The sequence below is a fragment of the Rhincodon typus genome, chromosome 34 (genome assembly GCF_021869965.1).
Source record: "Rhincodon typus isolate 14 chromosome 34, sRhiTyp1.1, whole genome shotgun sequence".
Taxonomy (NCBI): Eukaryota; Metazoa; Chordata; class Chondrichthyes; order Orectolobiformes; family Rhincodontidae; genus Rhincodon; species Rhincodon typus.
Window position 1 is genome coordinate 6,820,599 of NC_063365.1, and position 19,571 is coordinate 6,840,169.

At 41.9% G+C, this 19,571-nt stretch overlaps 1 protein-coding gene across 2 annotated transcripts in view; it reads left to right on the forward strand.

Moving 5' to 3' along the window:
- LOC109927499 (paladin-like) overlaps positions 1–19,571 on the forward strand; it is a 222,742-nt gene that overhangs the window by 92,922 nt on the left and 110,249 nt on the right. For both annotated transcript variants that reach the window (XM_048616323.1, XM_048616324.1), the window contains exons 11-14: positions 462–557; positions 2,171–2,305; positions 10,596–10,706; positions 17,240–17,419. In XM_048616323.1, the coding sequence (XP_048472280.1) occupies positions 462–557; positions 2,171–2,305; positions 10,596–10,706; positions 17,240–17,419 (522 nt within the window). The remainder of the gene's footprint in view (positions 1–461; positions 558–2,170; positions 2,306–10,595; positions 10,707–17,239; positions 17,420–19,571) is intronic.

Below are 19,571 nucleotides of genomic sequence, written 5' to 3' on the forward strand. Positions count from 1 at the left end.
TCTCTCCCGTTCGCTGTCCCTCTCTCCCGTTCGCTGTCCCTCTCTCCTGCTCGTTCCCCATCTCCCCTGCTCTCTATCCCTTTCCCCTGTGTTCTCTCCCATCTCCCCCACTCACTTCCTCTTGCCCTCTTGTCTCTCCCTCTCGTCCACTCGCTCTCCCTCTCGCCCACTCACTCTTCCCCTCTCCCACCGTTCCTGTTGTCACCCACTCACTCCCTATTTCTCCCACCCACTCGTCCCTTCCCAACCCATCCATTCTTTTCGAAATCTCAGTTCTGTGAAAGGATGGCCTCTGTTACTGCGACTTGTTTACGGCTTTTAAAGCCCAAGGTTGGTCACACCTAACTGCTGTTCTTTGACTTATCGCACCTTTCCTCCCACTGAACTCTTGGGTTGCTTTTTCTCCAAGGGAAAATGTTTGTGACTTATTGTTCTGTATTTTTGTTTCCTGTTTCATTTAGGGCAACAGCACCAAAGAATATTTTCTCCAAAGAATACTACAGAGTGCCGAGCGTTATTTCTATCTGATCGCTTTTAACTACTATCTGCATGAACAGGTGATTACATATGCTTGTGCATCATATGGTAGAATGTGTCATGGTATATAACAAGCCTTAGGAGTCTGTGTGAAAGTGCAACCCCAGATATTGTGAGGCTCCACTGCAGGAGGATATGGAGGTCTAAGGCATTGATTATCTCTCACTGAGTGCTCACTCTCCCAACTTCCTGCACACCCCAACTGCCTCAATTAGGGAATGACTGTCAGTTGGAAGCTGGATGAAGACTATCCAAATTCATTTTACAGAGGTGCTGCACCCACCTGGGAACATGCAAACGAACATGCAAATAAACACACAGTTGTAACACACATGGACATACAAGCACATGCCCTCACATACACTCTCAATCACACACCGGCAACAGGCAACCACAATCATACGTAGTAGGAACTGCAGATGCTGCAGTTCCTACTATCTCTGATTCAATTTTAACCCCACTGCGAAGCCTCTTCTAAGGATGCCAGCACAATCATATGTGTGTTGATTGCGCGTGTGTGATTGTGAGATTGCATGTGTGTGTATGTCTGTGAGAGTGTGTTATTGTGTATGTGATCTGAATGTGATTATGTATGCGTGTGTCCATGCATGTGTATATCCCTGTGTGTGTGTATGTCCATGTGTGTTTATATTTGTGCATCCATGTGCGTGTGCAGCACCTCTGAAATAAAATTGGGCGGGTTGCTAACCAACAGAAGTTTCCTGATTGAGACAGTGGTGGGGTGAAGGAAGTTGGGAAGAGTGAGCTATGTGATGCTAATGAGCATGCACTAAGGCTACTGGTCCTTTTCTCACCTGCCCCATGTTAATGATAAAAGCTAGACAACAAACCTATGGGGATCTTTTATTCCGTACACCACTGTTCTATTATGGGCTGCTAACACTGGTTGGACTCCTTCCTGGACCTCGACCTAAAGCACCTCTCAGCACTAGTTAGCATTTCCATTCCCCTTTCCTACCACACTGCTATCTCCAATGTGTTCATAACTAAGGAATAAAATAGTTTAGAAACATCTTCTTTTGTTGGAAGCCCCAATAATTCTTTCCCTCTCTAGCAGTGCCAAGGAGATGAATCTTGAGTTGTGGGATCTCTTGGGCAGTCCTGGAGGGTCGGCAACACCAGAAGTGGGCCCTTTGAAGCCAAGATATAAATCACAAGGGACATCCTATGAAATTCCCATCGCTTGCCCCATCTTGCCATCTGCACGAAACATGCAGCAAGTCCAACAGCACACAAGATGGTCGGGGAAGGAGGAAAGTTCAAACTGAATCACTTCTGATGTCAGTTTGGGTGTTGACAGTCTGCTGCCTTTATTTCTTCAACTCTCCTTTCATTTTAATGTTCTAGAGAATGTTGAGCAAGTTTATATTGAGAGCTGACCATTGCTTCCAATGAAGCTCACCTCTCTAGTAGTAAATATAAGTGCCTTACAATAAAAGGCCAACTGTCAATAAAAAGGTGATTCTGGAGCTGCTTGCCAGTGATATCAAAATTTCTATTTCAGATTAACATTACTTTATCAAATAAACGTGTTTTCTGGCATTTGAGTTGGTTTGCAGAAGCTGTCCTTTTGTGTTTTCCTGACTTGTAATAACCTTGTATTTTCTTCCAGTATCCTTTGGCCTTTTCGCTTAACTTTAGCAGGTGGATGTGCAGGCACCCTTGGATGTACAGACTCTTGGCTGGTATGAATGTGTCTGAGCTTACTGCGCCTTGTGACTTAGTAACAAAAGGCATCAGAGTTTTGGTAAGTTTGAAATTGAGCATGAACTATGGGTTATGATTGGGGATTGTCCATGATGCCAATTCGTTTTATTTTTCTGAAACAGCACTTATACACTCTTCCTTTTTTGTTCCTTCCAGACTGTAACTTTCTTAAGCGTCTTCACTTCTCTCTCCTCTCTTAAGACAATCCTTTAAGTAAAGTTTATTGTTATTTGTTCAAAACTGTGGAAACTTGTGGCTTTATTCTCTTAGTAAGTCCCATGGATCTCTCACTTTGTCTACTTTAAAATGAAAAGTTACAGACCTCTAGTCAGATTGGAATCTGAATTTGGTTCAGGCTCATAACAAGATGAAGGAGAGTCAAAGAATGGAAAGTGAAATGAGAGTTGGGGGCTTCTTGGACCATGGGGGTGGGACGGGTTAAAGGAGAGCAGGGCTGTTGCTGGAATGGGGCTGGGGATATGGAGATGGGGGTCAGGATGAACGGTGATTGCAACAACAATGCAGCCCAGGGCTACGGGAATGTTAGACCAGACATGAGGAAATGCAACCTTCAAAATTGACCTGTACTACTCCTCCAATGTAATTGTCAGCAAACCTTCTTGAGTGAGTGCGTGCATGCGGGCTGCTGTGCGTGAGAACTAGCAATTGGTGGGTGAGTATGTGGGGCACTGTGTGAGTGGGGAAATGGGTGTGTGGTTGAGTATGTGAATGAGACTGAGTGAGACCTGAGCTCCCGTGTGAAAACATTGGACATCCCTGATTTAAACTTTATTTGGCTGGAATATACCTTCTAAGGTCCAGCATCCAATACCTTCCTTAAATAGCCACGTACGCATCTCCATTGCGCACTGAGTGTTCCCATGTAATTTAACTGTGATAATTGTATGTGGCTATCCTTGCTCAACTTCCAGAATGAATAACCGTGTGCAACAAGTAGTCTGTGTTGGATGTTTTGTCTTTTGCTGCTTTGCTTTGTCTAGGGCCACTGAGGAAAATGGTGACACCTCCACTAATGCCTGCTCTAAGGTGACCTACTCCACACAGCCTGGAATTTGATTAAGGAGCTGTGAATCTCCCCTCAATTTGGCCAGTACGCTCAGCCAGTGAGCATGAGTGAGCCTGTTTGTGAGCTAAACATTCCTGACACAATCGAAATGTCCTGTTAACCAGCCTGCATTGGCAACAACTGAAGGGAACACCACAACCTTTTCAAACTATTTAAATTGCGTCTCCTTAATTTGGCTGGATAACCTTCTTTAAAGACAGTCCATGCTGAGTTGCATGGTATCCTGGCTGTCAGTGCAAGTGAGACAGTTTTAAATGGTTGCCTTTGTCAGTTAAGTACAAAATGAAGGTTGCACACAGTATGTTCATTATCCATAGTTCAATATTTCAGTAAATGACAAGCCTTTTGGTAAACACGGAGAATTCAGAACCACGGGCCATAATTTAAGGTATGGGGTACATCATTTAGATGAGAAGACTTGCTTCACTCAGAGAGTGATGATCCTTGGAATTTTCTGCCCCAAAAAGTAGTTGAGGTCAAAACATTGAATGTTTTCAAGAGGAAGTTACATATAGTTCTTAGGGCTAAAGGGATCAGCGGGGAGAAAGTGGGAACAGGGTACTGAATTGGATGATCAGCCATGATCATATTGAATGGTGGAGCAGGCTCAAAAGGCTGAATGGTCTACTCCTGCTCCCATTTTCTATGTTTCTGTGGTTTTTTCATGGGATGTGGACATCATTAGCAAGTCCAGCATTTATTTCCTGTCTCTCAAGGTTTATTAGGCCATTTCATAGGGCAGATAATCGTCAAGTACATTGCAGACAAACAAAGGCTGGAAGAACACAGCAAACTGGGCAGCATCTGGAGGTCAGGAGCAGTCAAGACGAGGAAAGGAGCAGGACTGAAGAGGGGTAATATCCGAAACGTTGACGGTTCCTTTTGTCCGGATGCTGTCTGTCTTGCTGTGTTCTTCCAGCCTCCTGTTTGCCTACCTTGGATTCCAGCATCTGCAGTTTTTGTCTCTAGTCAAGTACATTTGTATGGTTCAGGATTCATATGAAGGCAGACGAGGTAAGGATGGCAGATTTCCTTTCCTGAAGGATATGTGTGAACCAAATGCATTTTTACAATAATTGATGATAGTTTCACGGTCACCACGATTTCCAGATGCATTAATTGATTTTAAAATCAAAATCAGTGCTGTGATGGGATTTGAATCCATATTCTCAGAACATTGCCATGGGGCTCCCCTGATTATGATGTCTCTGATATTGCCACTGTGTCACACCAGTACCTTAATGGCTAAATGTTTGTATGGGAAGCTGAAAAGTTTTGCAGTGAACAGAAGTAGCTAGAGAAGAGTGATTTGAAAAGTAAATAACAGTTTGTATTTATATAGAGCTTTTTGCAAGCCATTTCAAGATTCTTTACAGCCAAAAAAATACTTTGAAAAGTATTCATTATTGTAATGTTGGAAACTCTGCAGCCAGATCACACAAACAGCAATGTGATTTTGACCTGATAATACTTTATTAGCAATGTTGACTGAAGGATTCATATTGGCTCAGGACACTGGGGATAACTTCTCTGCTCAACTTCAAAATGGTCCTTACGAATCTTTTACATCCATCAGAGCATGTAGATGAGACCTCGGTTTAGTATCTTACCCAATATTTGACAATACAATGGTGGCTGTGTACTGCAGTGGAGTATCAGCCTCACTTTTTGTTTTCAGGCTCTGAAGCAAGTCTTGAGCTTAGGATATTGTGATTCAGAGACAAGTCCTTGGGCATTATTCAGTGAAAGCTTCATTGGCAATTTCTTGGGCATTACAACTCGCATGGAGAAAGCATAGTGGGGAGCTTGCCTGGTGTCCCCATCAAATTTCTCCCTTCAACTAACGTCCCTGCTCATTAAGAGTCAGTACACAGAGTGAGACTGGAGTCACATGTAAGCCAGCCTGCTTCCCTACAGGCTGAATGTCTGTTGACAGTCGGTGGCTTTATGATCATTTTCCCAGTGCAGCCTAACCAAGTTTCTCAACATTCAGTATCTCAGTTTGGTATGATGGGATTTTAACTTGCTTTTTCTGGGTTACAAATCCAGTGCCAGAATGAAAAGTCACCCATACTCCAGAATGCTAATCAGAACCTTCACTGAATGTGAACTGCTTAGTGATGTTTCCAAGTGTTGTACTGTACTGCAAAGGAGGTCATGTAGTGCGGTGCTAGAAGCCCATATTTTGTTTTATTCATTCATAGGATGTGGGCATCACTGCCTCAACCAGTATTTATTACCCATTCCTAATTGACCTGAACTGAATGGCTTGCTCAGACATTTCAGATAGTAGTTAAGTGTCAACCACATTGCTGTGTATCTAGAGTCATGTGTAGGCCAGAGCAGGTAAGCATGCTAGGCTTTCTTCCCTAAAAGATATTAGTAAACCAGTTGGTTATTTATGACAGTCAGCAGTGGGTACAAGGTCACTTTAGACTAGCTTTTTAATTTTGGATCTTTAGATATTTTCTAAACAGCCTATACAGAGGTGCTGAAGTGGGTGGGATTTGAATCTCCTGATCAAGTGGTAGGCACACTACCACCGCACCATAAGTGCCCCTTTTTCAACTCTGCATTTTTATTGAAATTTATTCAAATTTCTGCCTCAGTGGGATCAAACCAGCGTCCATAGAGCAGTAATCTGCACTTCTGGATTACAAGTCTAGTGATATTACAATGACACTACCACCTCCCCCTAAAGGACCTCCCACCTTAGGATTTGATGACTTTATATGTATGTTATAATGTGGCTAAACACATCGATTATTGTAAATCCTTCCAATGCATCTAGGGTAATGGTAAGAGCAGGAGATTTGCCTGCAGCACATCGGAATGGTGCAGACCATTTCACAATCTTTTGTTATATTATCTGTCCCATTACCATTTTCTTAATGTACACAAGAATGAGAAGTGACCTTATTGAAGCTTACAAGATTCTTTGGGACTTGACAGTGGAGATATGGAAAGATTTTTGTCACCTTGTGGGAGAGTGTTTTGTCTTTGGACACTTTCTGTGACAGAGAATTCCACAGTTTCGCCACTGTCTGGGTGAAAAAAATTCTCCTCATCTTAGTCCTAAATGGCCTGCTATATACCCTTATACTGTGACTCCTGGTTCTGGACTCCCTGGTCATTGGGGACAGCCTTCCTACATTACTCTGTCTAGTCTTGTTAGAATTTTATAGGTTACCATTGATCTGACAATCCAGTGGTGTTACTGCCATTGAATAAATGCCAAAGCTCTTTGTGTTCTTGTGTCAAACTAGCCAAGAAGTAATGATGGTTTGGCCTTTATGACTTGTTGGCAGCCTACCTGGGACAGATAGCATTACTTGGAAAATGCGTAGTGTTTGCAATATTTCTGGAAGTTGTGATCAATGAAATAATTTGGGCTAAGCTATTGTTTGAAAAATTGCCTCTTAGACTTTTGATTGGCACCGCACATAGGTGAGATTTCACAGTGCAAAATTTAAACCCCAATATGCTGATCTTCAGTCGAAATGATCAATATCTTCAATTTTGGAGATTTAGTAACCCCATGGCAGTATTCATTATTGTTGATTTTGTAGGAGTTTTGCCTGAATGCCCATTGAACTGGCTTCAAGAAGGACACTTGTGTTTGTTCATTGATCCTACCATTGAATCAAGAGGTTACAATAGAGGTATTGCTGATGGAATTTCTCTGGTGCTTTTGTGTTCCGCTGACACAATCTAGGTCTCAAGGTAGTACAGGAGTGTAGTGATAATAACTGCTGTCAAGACTAGGTCTTTTGTTAACGTGGAGGTCTTTGTTGTTGGACTCATTACTGTAGTTTGTAGAAGACTGAGCTGGGCAGCTGATCTGGAAGTTTTGTTTTGGCAAAGTTCAAAATCAAGCCAATTCTCTTGTGAGCAGAATTAAAGAGATAGACAGTGGCTTGCAAATCTGGATATTGATATGCAGCCATCTAAAACTGTAAACTTTATATATCTCATTTGTGATCAGTTTAGTTTGTACATGGATGTGACTGAGGGTAAAGAGATTTCCATCTAGGTGGTATTTAATACTGAGACCAGAGGGCAGTTGGTCTTTGCTGAGGTAAAATGTCATTCAGTTAGATTGCAAAATCAAGCTCGATGAATTGTATCCAGATCATTAATAACTGGCTCCCTGCCAGGTCTTGTGTTCTCAAGTCTTAAATGGTCGACTTAATGAGAGAAAACAAATAAAATGTTACAAAGTTATCTAAAGCTCTCCTTGAATCAAGGCAGCATTGACCCTAAATGCTGGATAGAGCTAGTGTTGAGTCCAAATGTCTTATGATGAGACAGAGCAGTAGCAAAGAAGGGACGAAAATAATTTCTACACTCCAGATCCCACTGCCTCGTGGGACATCTTGCCCCAAATGCCCAAGGATCTTTGGGTTGAGAATAGACTATTCAGTCACATGAGGACCTACGGCAGAAACTCACAATCCTAAGTAGACCTCGTCGTTGATTCACATAACGATAATGACAAGCTATTTTCATCCAGTTTGAGTCAGGTTTCGACTTTGACCTTTTCTCTGTAGTAAATGAGTTCATTCACGTTGTTCCTAATGCTTGTGGTGCATATTATTCCTATCAAAGTTTGTCCTTACTCAACTTCATCAACTTCTAGTCCTTTGACATTTAATTAAAAAATGGATGTTCTTTTTAGTCATTTAAGTTAATTTTGTATTTTCCTTAATTTACAAAGCTGCTCCTTTTTCAAGGCAACTGGGTGAGAGAAAGACCAAGAAGTTTAGTTTGTTTATTCATGAGATGTTGGCCTTACTGGCTGGGCCAGTATTATTGCCCATTCCTAGTTGCCCTTGAGGAGGTGTTGGGAAGTTGCCTTCTTGAATTGCCACAGTCCATTTACTGTAGGTAGACCCGTAGTGCTGTTAAGGACAGAGGGAGTGAAAGGTGTTTGGTGTCTGTCAGATGGAAAAGGCACAGAAATGAAAGAACCTGTCATATGGAATCACCTAAACGGCTCCACCAGCAATAAATTACTTCCAAAGTCACCATGGTTATGCAAAAGCTTGCACAAAATATATCATCCTGTTAATTGAAAGATGTTCCCTGTCTTGCATCTGGTCTCTGATCGTTCTCCATTGCAAACTTTCTTTTTTTATTGGTTCTGTGCCAACAAATTCATTACTCCTCAAAACCATATTCAATTGTTGTTTCAATTCTACTATCTGCACCCTGCCAGAAGTCTGGAGCATTAGCAGCAGAACAGACTACTTAACTGAATGGCCTGTTTTCTGTGCTATAATTTCTTTGTAATCAAGAGAAGCTTTTTAAAACCTAATCACCATTTGACATCTTTTATCACAGTTGTGATAGCCACCACTGAGGCTCTTGAAATCTTTGTAATTGTTTTTTCACTCTTCTTGGTTCCTCTCAAATGGGTGACCTCTACCCCTCATTACAATCTTGGTCTGAACATGGACAAAAGAACAAAATTCCAGAGGTGAGATGAGAGTGACAGTCTTTGACATCAAGGTAGCATTTGACTGGATGTAGCATCAAGGAGCTGTAGTAAAACTGGAGTTAATGGGAATCAGGGTGAAAATTCTCCCTTGGTTGAAATCCAGCCTACAACAAAGGAAGATGTTTGAGTTTGTTGGAGGTCAGTCATCTCAGTCCTAAACTTCTCTGCAAAAGTTTCTCAGGGTAGTGTCTTAGGCTTGACTATCTTCAGCTACTTAATCAATGACCTTCCACTCAGAAGTGGTGATGTTTGCTGATAATTTCACAATATGTACCACTAGATTCTGAAGCAGTCCACATCCATATGCAGCAAAACTTGGACAATACCTAAGGCTGGACTGAGAAATTGCAAGTTACATTCTTGTCACATAAGTGTCATGAAATGATCATCTTAATCAAGAAAGAATCTATCCATCACCCATTGGCATTCAATGGCATTTTTCATCTCCTAACTCCCCGGTTCATGTCCACCATCTACAAAGCAAGTGTCAGGGCTGTCATGGAATACTTAACTGATGTGTGCAGCTCCAACAATTCAGGAAAGTCAACCTCATTTTGGACAAAATAGCCTTCTTGATTGGCTCCTTGTTCATTACCTTCAACACTCCTCCCCGTACTACTAACACAGTGTGGTAGCAGTGGTATCATCTATAAGATGCACTATACCAACTCATCAAGGCTCATCGACAGCACTTTCCAAACCTGCGACCTCTATCCCCAGAAGGATAGGGGCAACAGACACAGAACATCAGAACCTGCACATTCCCCTAGAGCCACACATTATCCTAATTTGGAAATATGTTGTTCCTTCAGTTCCACTTGGTTAAACTACTGGACCCTCCTCCACAATAGAACTGTGGATGTCCCTATGCCACATGGAATGCAGTGAGTTAAGAAGGCAGCTCACCACCATCTTCTCCAGGGCAAGTAGGAGTGAGCAATAACTGCTGGTTTAGTCCTTGACGCCCACAACCTGTGAATGAATTTAAAAAACCTATAAATCCATGATGTTGGCAGTGGTGAATGGCAGATCTTGGCATATTGTAGTGTTCTTTTAAAAGATTAACTTTAGAGTTTTGGCCTTCATACCTTTGACAATCATCCAGTAGGCATATTCTAAAATAGGAAACCGCAGTTATTTCCTGCCTGGGAATTAAATTTGCAATCCAGGAAGGAAAGAGTGCAGTGGTTCCAAAGTAGGTCAGTGATCAGGAGTGTAGTTCTGTGAGCTTGCTTTGTAGGGTTAGAAGTTCAGTTCCTGGAAATGATTGCAATCCTTTAGTAAACAGTTAATGTCAAAGGGCAGGGGAAAATATTCACAGACTGTACTCTGACTGCTGAGAAGTATGAAAGGAGAGACTCTGATGACAAGACATGCTGCCTAGGATGGTAACACCTCAATTTTAAAATATTCATCCTTGTTTTTAAATCACTCCATGGCCTTGTCCCCTTCCTATCATCACAATCTCCTCCAACACTGTACCTGTCTGAGATCTATTCTCTCTTCCAATTCTGGCCTCTAGTATTTGGCCATCTGCCTTGATATCTATCCACGTGGCTCAGTATCAGCTTTTATTTTCATCATCTGCCCTTGAAGTGCCTTGGGATGTTTTGAGATGCCACAGGCAGTAGCTTAATGTGAGTTGTTTCTGTTCATATAGAAGATCTTGGATCTGGCAAGGATACGAGGTCGCCTATTTGTGAATCTAACACCCAGAAAGTAACTGGCCTCTCTGTTTAACAGTTTGCGGACGAAGCTCTGGATGTGCTAAGCACTGTGAGAGAAATGAAAGTGGCCAATTTCCGACGGGTCCCAAAGATGCCAATCTACGGCATGGCACAGCCTAATGCAGAGGTAGCTCAACATATTCTTGTGATATCTTATTATAATATGGTATAGATTGTTATAGTGCTACTTATACAGCAGGCTTGTGAAACAAAGCCTGACATCACCTTACCTCAGTTTTTAAACTTACCTTTTCTTTGTTTTTCACTGTTCTTTCCCCGTTTTTGTACTATACTCTTACATAGCTGTTTTTAAGCTCTTCTTTGCTCTGTGTATCGTAGTCCTCCATTCTGGCTTCGCAACAAATTTGCAGTGTTAAATAAAAGCAAAATACTGCAGATGCTGGAAATCTGAAACAAACATAAAAGAACGCTGGAGAAGCTCAGCAGGTTGAGCAGCATCAGTGGAATGAGAAACGGTGTTAACATTTCAAATATGGTAGCATTCTTCCTTGAAATTTGACTTATTTTTGCCTAAGGTGCAGCAGAGCTGCAAAATGAAAATTACAGATGATGATCCCACGCAGATCTATTATCTGTAAAGAGAGAAATGTCACTTTTGCAGGACAGTTAGGGGTGGGATACAAGTAGCTGGCCAACTACTCCCATGTACAGTGAACAAATTTTAAAAAAGTTAACATTTCATATCGAATGAGTGTTCTTTGGAACAGAAGGAAAGTCATATTGGACTCAAAAGTGTTAACTCTGTTTCTGTCTTGACAGATGCTGCCAGACCTGCTGAGTTTCTCCATTCCTTTCTTTTTAGGTCGCTAACATGCATAATATTCTGCTTTTATTTCAGCATTTTGTAAATGGACTTGGCAGCTTTGAGAAGGTCCCCACCACAGTCTTGGAGCCATTCGGAAATGTTAGGTTAAGAATGGTGGTTAGATTGGGAAAAGATCTACCTTTACCTGTTTGTCCTGGCTCCCCCATTGTGACACTGAACTCGACCAATCTGGCCCTCGAAATCAAGTGTACTGAAGTCTTCATTGACTTAGACTTAGATTCCCTACAGTGTGGAAACAGGCCCTTCGGCCCAACAAGTCCGCATCGACTCTCACAGCATCCCACCTAGACCCATCCCCCTATAACCCACCTAATCTACACATCCCTGAACACTATGGGCAATTTAGCATGGCCAATCTACCTAGCCTGCACATCTTTGGACAGTGGGAGGAAACTGGAGCACCCGGAGGAAACCTACGCAGACATGGGGAGAATGTGCAAACTCCACAGAGACAGTTGCCCGAGAGTGGAATCGAACCCAAGCCCCTGGTGCTGTGTGGCAGCAGTGCTAACCACTGAGCCACCATGCCGCCCCGGCGGTTCTTCATTGTACTTCCATTTCTCATTGTTCTATTTGAAATATATAGGCCTGAAGGTTTGACATGATTTGCTTTTAGTGCAATTGCATCCTTGCTGGTTAGATTGTAAAACAGAATACCAGGATGTGATGGTAGTGCCAACCTTAAATGGCAGCATATTGCATGGATGCTGGTCTTGATTGATGACCCCTGAGACTCCACAATACCAATCAATGCCACCTTAAAAGAGAAAAACACAGACACAACCGCCATAACAGATGTTGACAATTTGGCCTGAGGGTCCTTGTCCTCTTTTACAACATGTCTTTTTACAGAGCAATGCAACAGCTTTAGGTAAGGCCTGATGTTGTGTATGTTTTGGACCAGATCAGAACGCCTCAAAATATTTTAAGAAGATAGCCTAGACCCTAACTTTTTCTTGTTTTAAAGGTAGATGTGAATTGCGTGTTCCAGATGTGATGCAACTGGTCAAACTACTCAACATTAAGCAAAACAGTTTAGATAAAGTATTACAGTTAAAATACAAATAAAAGAAACAGGAATTTAGAATAACTTGGCTATTGGAAAACTTAACCGAATAATAGATACCATACCTATTACTAATTAACTGTTTCAATACAGCAACATCCCACAAACATACCACTTGACAAAAAGGCAAATTTAGACACAGATTCTTACATGCAGTTCTCCAATCCAAGAGGAAGAAACATTAAGATGAAGTTCAGAGAGTGTAGCAGCTAAGAGACATTCTCTGAAGCTTCCAACTCTTTTGGGACTCCAAACAGCTTCCGAAATCTGGAGAGATAGTAAGAACTATAGATGCTGGAGTCAGAGATAACAAAGTGTGGATCTGGAGGAAGACAGCAGGCTAGGCAGCATCAGAGGAGCAGGAAAGGTGACGTTTCGGGTTGAGTCCCGAGCTGAAACGTCAACTTTCCTGCTCCTCTGATGCTGCCTGGCCTGCTGTGTTCCTCCAGCTTCACACTTTGTTTTCCCAGAAATCTGGATCTGTGATAGCTGGCAACGTCCATTCACGCTGGTTCCATTGTTCCAACTTGTAAAAAAAATCTAAAGGCCTCACAGGTTGTTTACTTAAGTAATCTTCAAGTAGCCAGTTCAGCATCTCTGCCTTATAACCTCTCTTCAAAAAAATGCAGAATAGGATATGAATCAGACTTTGTAACTGCACTAACTTTGCAGTAGTCCACACATAATTGTTGGGTACCATTTGATTTTGGCACCATTATTATGGGTGAGTTCCAGTTGCCGCAACTCACTTTGATAATGTTGTCTTTGAGCATGTATTCAATCTCTTTTTGAACCTGTGCCAACTTTAGAGGGTTAACACTATAAGGATGTTGCTTAATTAGAACAGCATTTCCTATATCTACACTATGCGTAATCAGATTAGTACCTTCCAACTTGTTCCCACATATCTCTCCATGCGATAGTAATAATTCTTTCAGGTTATTTTGAATGTTCCCTGGAAGATAACTCAATAATTTATCCCATTTTTTGAGAACTTCCTCATTGTCCAGTTTAATTTGAGGATGGTCCAATTCAGAATCCTCTGAATTTGGTTCTTCACTCTGTGTTGTGACCAGTAACACATTCTCCTTTTGCTCTCCTTCCCTATCAAAATACCTTTTGAACATATTCACCTGACATACTCTGTGAGATCACTTTTCATCTGGCATTCTTATCAAATAATTCACCTCACTCCATCTCCTTTTGATTTGGTAAGGTCCACTAAACCTTGCTTTTAAAGGTTCACCTATCACTGTAAGTGACACTAACACTTTATCTCCACTAGCAAAATTGCAAATTTTTGAACAAAAACAAAGTGGTTGGAAAAGCTCAGCAGGTCTGGTAGCATCTGTGAAGGAAAAAACAGAGTTAACATTTCGGGTCCGGTGACCCTTCCTCAGAACGGGTTTTAATTTCTTGTGATTTTTGATTTCTTGTCTGTTTCCTGTTTTTCATCTTTCTGTTGTAACTCAGTTAATTTCTCTGAACTAAAAATATCCACTTTGTCCTCCACCTGTTCTTGTTTTTTTCTCAACCATTTCATCAAACGTAGTCTCTGATGATTGTACTTCAACTTTCTTATCTTTATTTGATTTCTCCTCCTGCTTCAACCTATGGCTTTGTGACCTTGTTATCACGCATCAGGAAAAGTCCCATGATATACTTCTTGTAATACCTCAGTTACCTGTTTTTCCACTGGCTTTTCAACCACAGTAGGCAACATTCTCACCTGTGATCCTGCTGTATCATTACCCAGGACAAATTGTATTCCTGGAGCCAAGAGTTCCTCTAGTACTCCTACCACCACTTCTCCACTTTTCACTGGACACTCCAACCTCACTTTACTTAATAGAGGACTTTTCGTCTCACCATGAATTCCAAATATTACCACTTTTTCTGGCAATAGTCCTTCTGAATTACATATCTTCTCATCGCTCAACATCAGAGATTGACATGTTCCTGTATCTCTTAAAATTGTAATTTCTTCACCTATTCCTCCTGGCATATGCCAGTAAACCTGGAATATGCAAATTAATGGTTTAAGAAGATCTGACACTTTCTTCTCAACCAACCCCTGACCAGGTTGTACATTCTTTTGCAGCTTTTTAGCTTCCACTGTGCTTTTCTTTAGCACTTCAACTAAATTCACTAGCTTGTCGTGTTTTCCCACATCCGTCTTCCCAGTGCTTTTTCTAAACTGCCAACACTGCGACTTCATGTGGCCTACTTTATTGCAGTGAAAACACTGGCGCTTTTTTACTTCTCTTTCCCCCTCGTGGGTTTCCTTTTTACCCTTTGGTAAACTATCTTTATTACCTTAAATGAGATCTCCTTTTCCCTTACCATCTGAGGATTTCTCTTTTCCCCAATTTCTATCCCTCACAGATTGCAATTGAAGTCGGAAGGCAAGCTTTGATTTATGAACCAACTCATAATCATTGGCTATTTCAGCTGCTAATCTTGCTCTTCCATACGAGTTCTCACTACTTCAGGAAGTGAATTTTTGAACTCCTCCGAAATAATTATCTCTCATAGAGGATCATATATTTGATCTATTTTCAATTCCCTTATCCACCTATTAAAATTACTTTGTTTGATTCTTTCAAACTCACTGTATGTTTGAGTAGGGTCCCTTCTTAGATTCCTGAAACGTTGTCTGTAGGTTTCTGGCATTAGCTTATATGGACTTAAGATGGCTTTCTTCACCTCCTCATACTCCCCTGACACCTCCTCCGATAGTGATGCAAATACTTCACTAGCTCTACCTACCAACTTTGTTTGGATCAACAATACTCACTTGGTTACCGGCCACTTAATTTGTTTAGCAACTTTCTCAAATGAAACGAAGAGTGCTTCTACATCCTTCTCATCAAATTTAGGCAATGCTTGGAGATATTTAAACAGAACCTCACCAGGCCTTTGGCTACAATGGGTTTGCTCGTCATCACTATCCTCCTCATTAAGCCTACTGTCTACCTTCACCTCTGCCCTTTTATGTCGACTTTCCTCTCTAATTACCAACTTTTGAAGTTCAAACACTTTCTGCTTTTCTTCTCTCTAAGGTCTTCCTCTCCTTCTGTTTTTCCTCTGCTTTTAAACCTAGTTGAAACTGTTTCATTTCCTTTTGTCTTTCTTTTTGTTCTGCCAGGGCTGTTCTTTTCTTTAGCCTCTAATACAAGCTACTTCATTTACAATTGAATTCTAGCCATTTCAAAGATTTCAATGGTATTTCCAACAATTTTAAATGTCGCGTAATTGCTGCATTTACCTGCCCTTTTCTTGCAGACCCAGGCAACCCAACTCCAGCTGTCTGCCAATTCTAACAGCTTTGCCTTGCTCACTTTTGTAAAACTGCCAAAGTCACTTCTTCTACCCTCGTAAAACACTTAGTGACTGAAAAAGCCATTACTACATTTGGGACACCCTATTCTGGACTTGGTTCACCCCTGCCATTCGTGACTGTGCCCTACAAGCTGACAGGTTCTTCATTCACTGCATGAACCGCATGGTGTCCTCAGGCAAGGCAAAGGATGGTGGGGTTTGCTTCCTGATCAACACTTCCTGGTGCTCGGATGTAGCGACCCTAGCAAACCATTGCTCCCCAGACCTAGAATACGTCACAGTACAATGCTGTCCCTATTACCTACCACAAGAGTTCACCTCCACCATCCTGACAGCAGTCTATATAACACCCTGTGCGGGTGTGAAAAATATCCTAGAAGAGATTTACAAATTCAACACCTGAAACAAAAGACACTAACACCTCCCACACGCCGTCACCTTTGAGTGCAATAATCCTAAACCCAATTTGGATTTTGGTCACGACACGAGCCCCCAGTTTGTTACGGACTGGACCAGACCCCCTCAAAATATTTTAAGAAAATAGCCTATTAGGTAACACAGTGTGAAGCTGGAGGAACACAGCAGGCCAGGCAGCGTCACAGGAGTAGGAAAGTTGATGTTTCGGGTCAGGACCCTTCTTCAGCCCATTTCTGAAGAAGAGTCCCGACCCGAAACGTCAACTTTTCTACTCCTCTGATGCTGCCTGGCCTGCTGTGTTCCTCCAGCTTCATGCTGTGTTATCCCTGACTCCAGCATTGGCAGTTTTTACTGTCTCTAGCCTAGTCCCTAACATTTTCTTATTTTAAAGGTAGATGTGGAGTGCATGTTCCAAATGCCATGCGACTGGTTAAACTACTTGACGTTAAGCAAAATACGATTTATTTAAACACTATAGTTAAAATACAAACAAAAGAAGGAGGAATTTAGAATAACAACTATTGGAAAACATAACCAAGTAATAGTTACTGTACGTATTACTAATTAACTGTTCCAATGTAGTAACATCCCACAAACATACCCCTTGGCAAAAGGCAAATTCAGACACAGATTCTTATCTGCAGTTCTCCAATCCAAGAGGAAGAAACATCAAGAGAAAATTTAGAGAGGTAGCAGCCAAGAGACATTCTGTGAAGCTTCCAACTCTGAGACCCCAAACAGCTTCTGATGTTACTGAGAAAACCAAAACCCAGAAATCTGGGTCGGTGAGAGCTGGCCATATCCATTCAGGCTGCTTCCATTGTTCCAACTTTAAAACAAAACCTAAAGGCGACACAGTTGTTTAATTAAGTCATCTTCAAGTAGCCCGTTGAATCTGTTTTCAGAAAAAAAACGACATAACCTTTTAAAATGACAGAATTGTCACAGTACATTATTAAGATAATGGTTCAGTGGCTCCTCTTGACAGGCTTGTGGCTTGGTCCTGACATACTTGACTGATGAGAAGAGGAATTACAGCAACATTCTGTGGGTGACCTTACGAGAGGAGTTTGTGCTGGATGGAAATGGCCAAGTGTACACCCCCCGCGAACCAACCTGCTTGGAACAGCCTATCACTGTACCCACCAATTCATCAGAGCAGCTGGAGGTGAGTAACCAGAACGATGTCTACTTGAGGATACAGCTGTACAAAAATGTACAATGTGAGCGTCATGTTTCTCTGGTTCAAAAGAAAATTGGCTCCTTAAAGGAAAAAATAGAAAGAACTGCAGATGCTGGAAATCAGAAAGAAAATCAGAAATTACTGGAAAATTTTAGCAGGTCTGGCAGCATCTGTGGAGAGAAAGCAGAGTTAATGTTTTGGGTCCAATATGAATCTTCTTCAACATTTCTGTTGAAATGATTATTCCAAAAAGTATTTTATAGCAAACAAATTAAGAACAGGATGAGGGGTAAACCAGTTTGACCCTTCAGCCTGTCCCCAGCATTCAAGGAGATCTTGGTTGATCTGTAACCGAAGTCCGTTTACCTGCTTTTTGCCCATTTTCCTTCATAACTTTGGCTAATACAAACCTACGAATCTCAGATTTAAAATAAACCAGGTCCAGCATCAACTACGTTTGTGGAAGAGCATTCTAGACTCCTGACTATCTTTTACATGGAGACATTTTTCCTAATGTCACTCCTGAAAGCCTGGCTTTAATATTTAGGCTGGGACCCTGATTATAGACCACCCGCAACCAGGGGAAGGCTTTTTGAAGTTTAGATACTCTTGTAATTTCGGAAAACAGCTGCCAATTTGTGCACAGTGCATCAAGCTCCCCACAACCAATAGTACTATAATAAAACTTTTTAAATGAAATTATTGAGGTAATAAATGTTGATCAGAACACCAGTGAGAGTTTCCCCTCAGTTCATCGAACATTGCCCTCAATCTTTTACTTCTGCCAGAGGAGGCAGGATTAACTTCTCTCTGAACGCTGACACCTAAGACGATAAGGTCATAAAATATGGGAGTAGAAGTAGGCCATTCAGCCCACTGAATCTGCTCCATCATTCGATGAGATTATGGCTCATTTAATAGTTTTCAACTCCACTTACTACCTTTTCCCCATAGCCCTCGAATCTCTTACAGTTTAAAAATCTGTCTGTCTCAGCCTTGATATACTCAATGACCCAGAGCCTGGCTTACCACCAGCCTTTCATGATAAAGAATTCCACAAATACCTCTGTCATTGCAGCACTCCCTTAGCACGGGAAAACGTGCTGGGCTGAAGGTGAGGTTGAAGCTACATGGTTTCAAGACTCCCCTCCCCAGCGTACTCCTAGCAAATTTCCAAAGTATCGAAAACAAAATGGATGAACTTAGATCTAGACTTATCTACCAGAGAGAACTGAGAGACTGTTGTCTGCTCTACTTCATGGAAACTTGGCTCACCCATGCTATTCCTGACTGTGCCCTACAAGCTGACAGGTTCCCCATTCACTGCATGGACTGCACAGCATCCCCGGGCAAGGCAAAGGGTAGTGGGGTTTGCTTCCTGATCAACACTTCCTGGTGCTTGGATGTAGCGACTCTAGCAAGCCACTGCTTCCCGGACCTAGAATACCTTACAGTAAAATGCCATCCCTACTACCTACCACGAGTGTTCACCTCCGCCATCCCGACAGCAGTCTACATAACACGCTGTGCGGATGTGAAAAATACCCTAGATGAGATTTACACTGCCACAAACACTCTAGAGACAAAATTTCTCGAGGCCCTATTCATTGTGGCTGGCAACTTCAACCAAGCCAACTTAATGCAGGTGATGCCAAAATACCACCAACACATATTCTGCCCCACCAAAGGACCGAACATTCTGGACCATTGCTACACAGCCATCAAAGATACCTACTGCTCAATCCCCTGCCCACACTTCGGAAAATCTGACCACAGTGCTGTGTTCCTCCTCCCAGCTTACAAGCAAAAGCTGAAAAGGGAGAATCCTTCACGAAACAATATATAGTGCTGGTCCGAGGCAGCGGATGACCATTTCTGGGACTGCTTGGACTCGATGGACTGGACCATGTTTCAACTGTCCAGCGGAAAACCTAGATGAGTATGCCACCACCATCATGAACTTTATTAGCAAATGCACGGAGAACTGTGTACCAAGGAAGTCAATCTGAGTGTTCCCCAACCGCAAACCCTGGATGAACCAGGAAATCCACTCCCTACTGAAGACCAGATGTGCAACATTCAAGTCGGTTGACCCGGACCAATACAGAAAATCCAGATATGACCTCCGTCAAGCCAT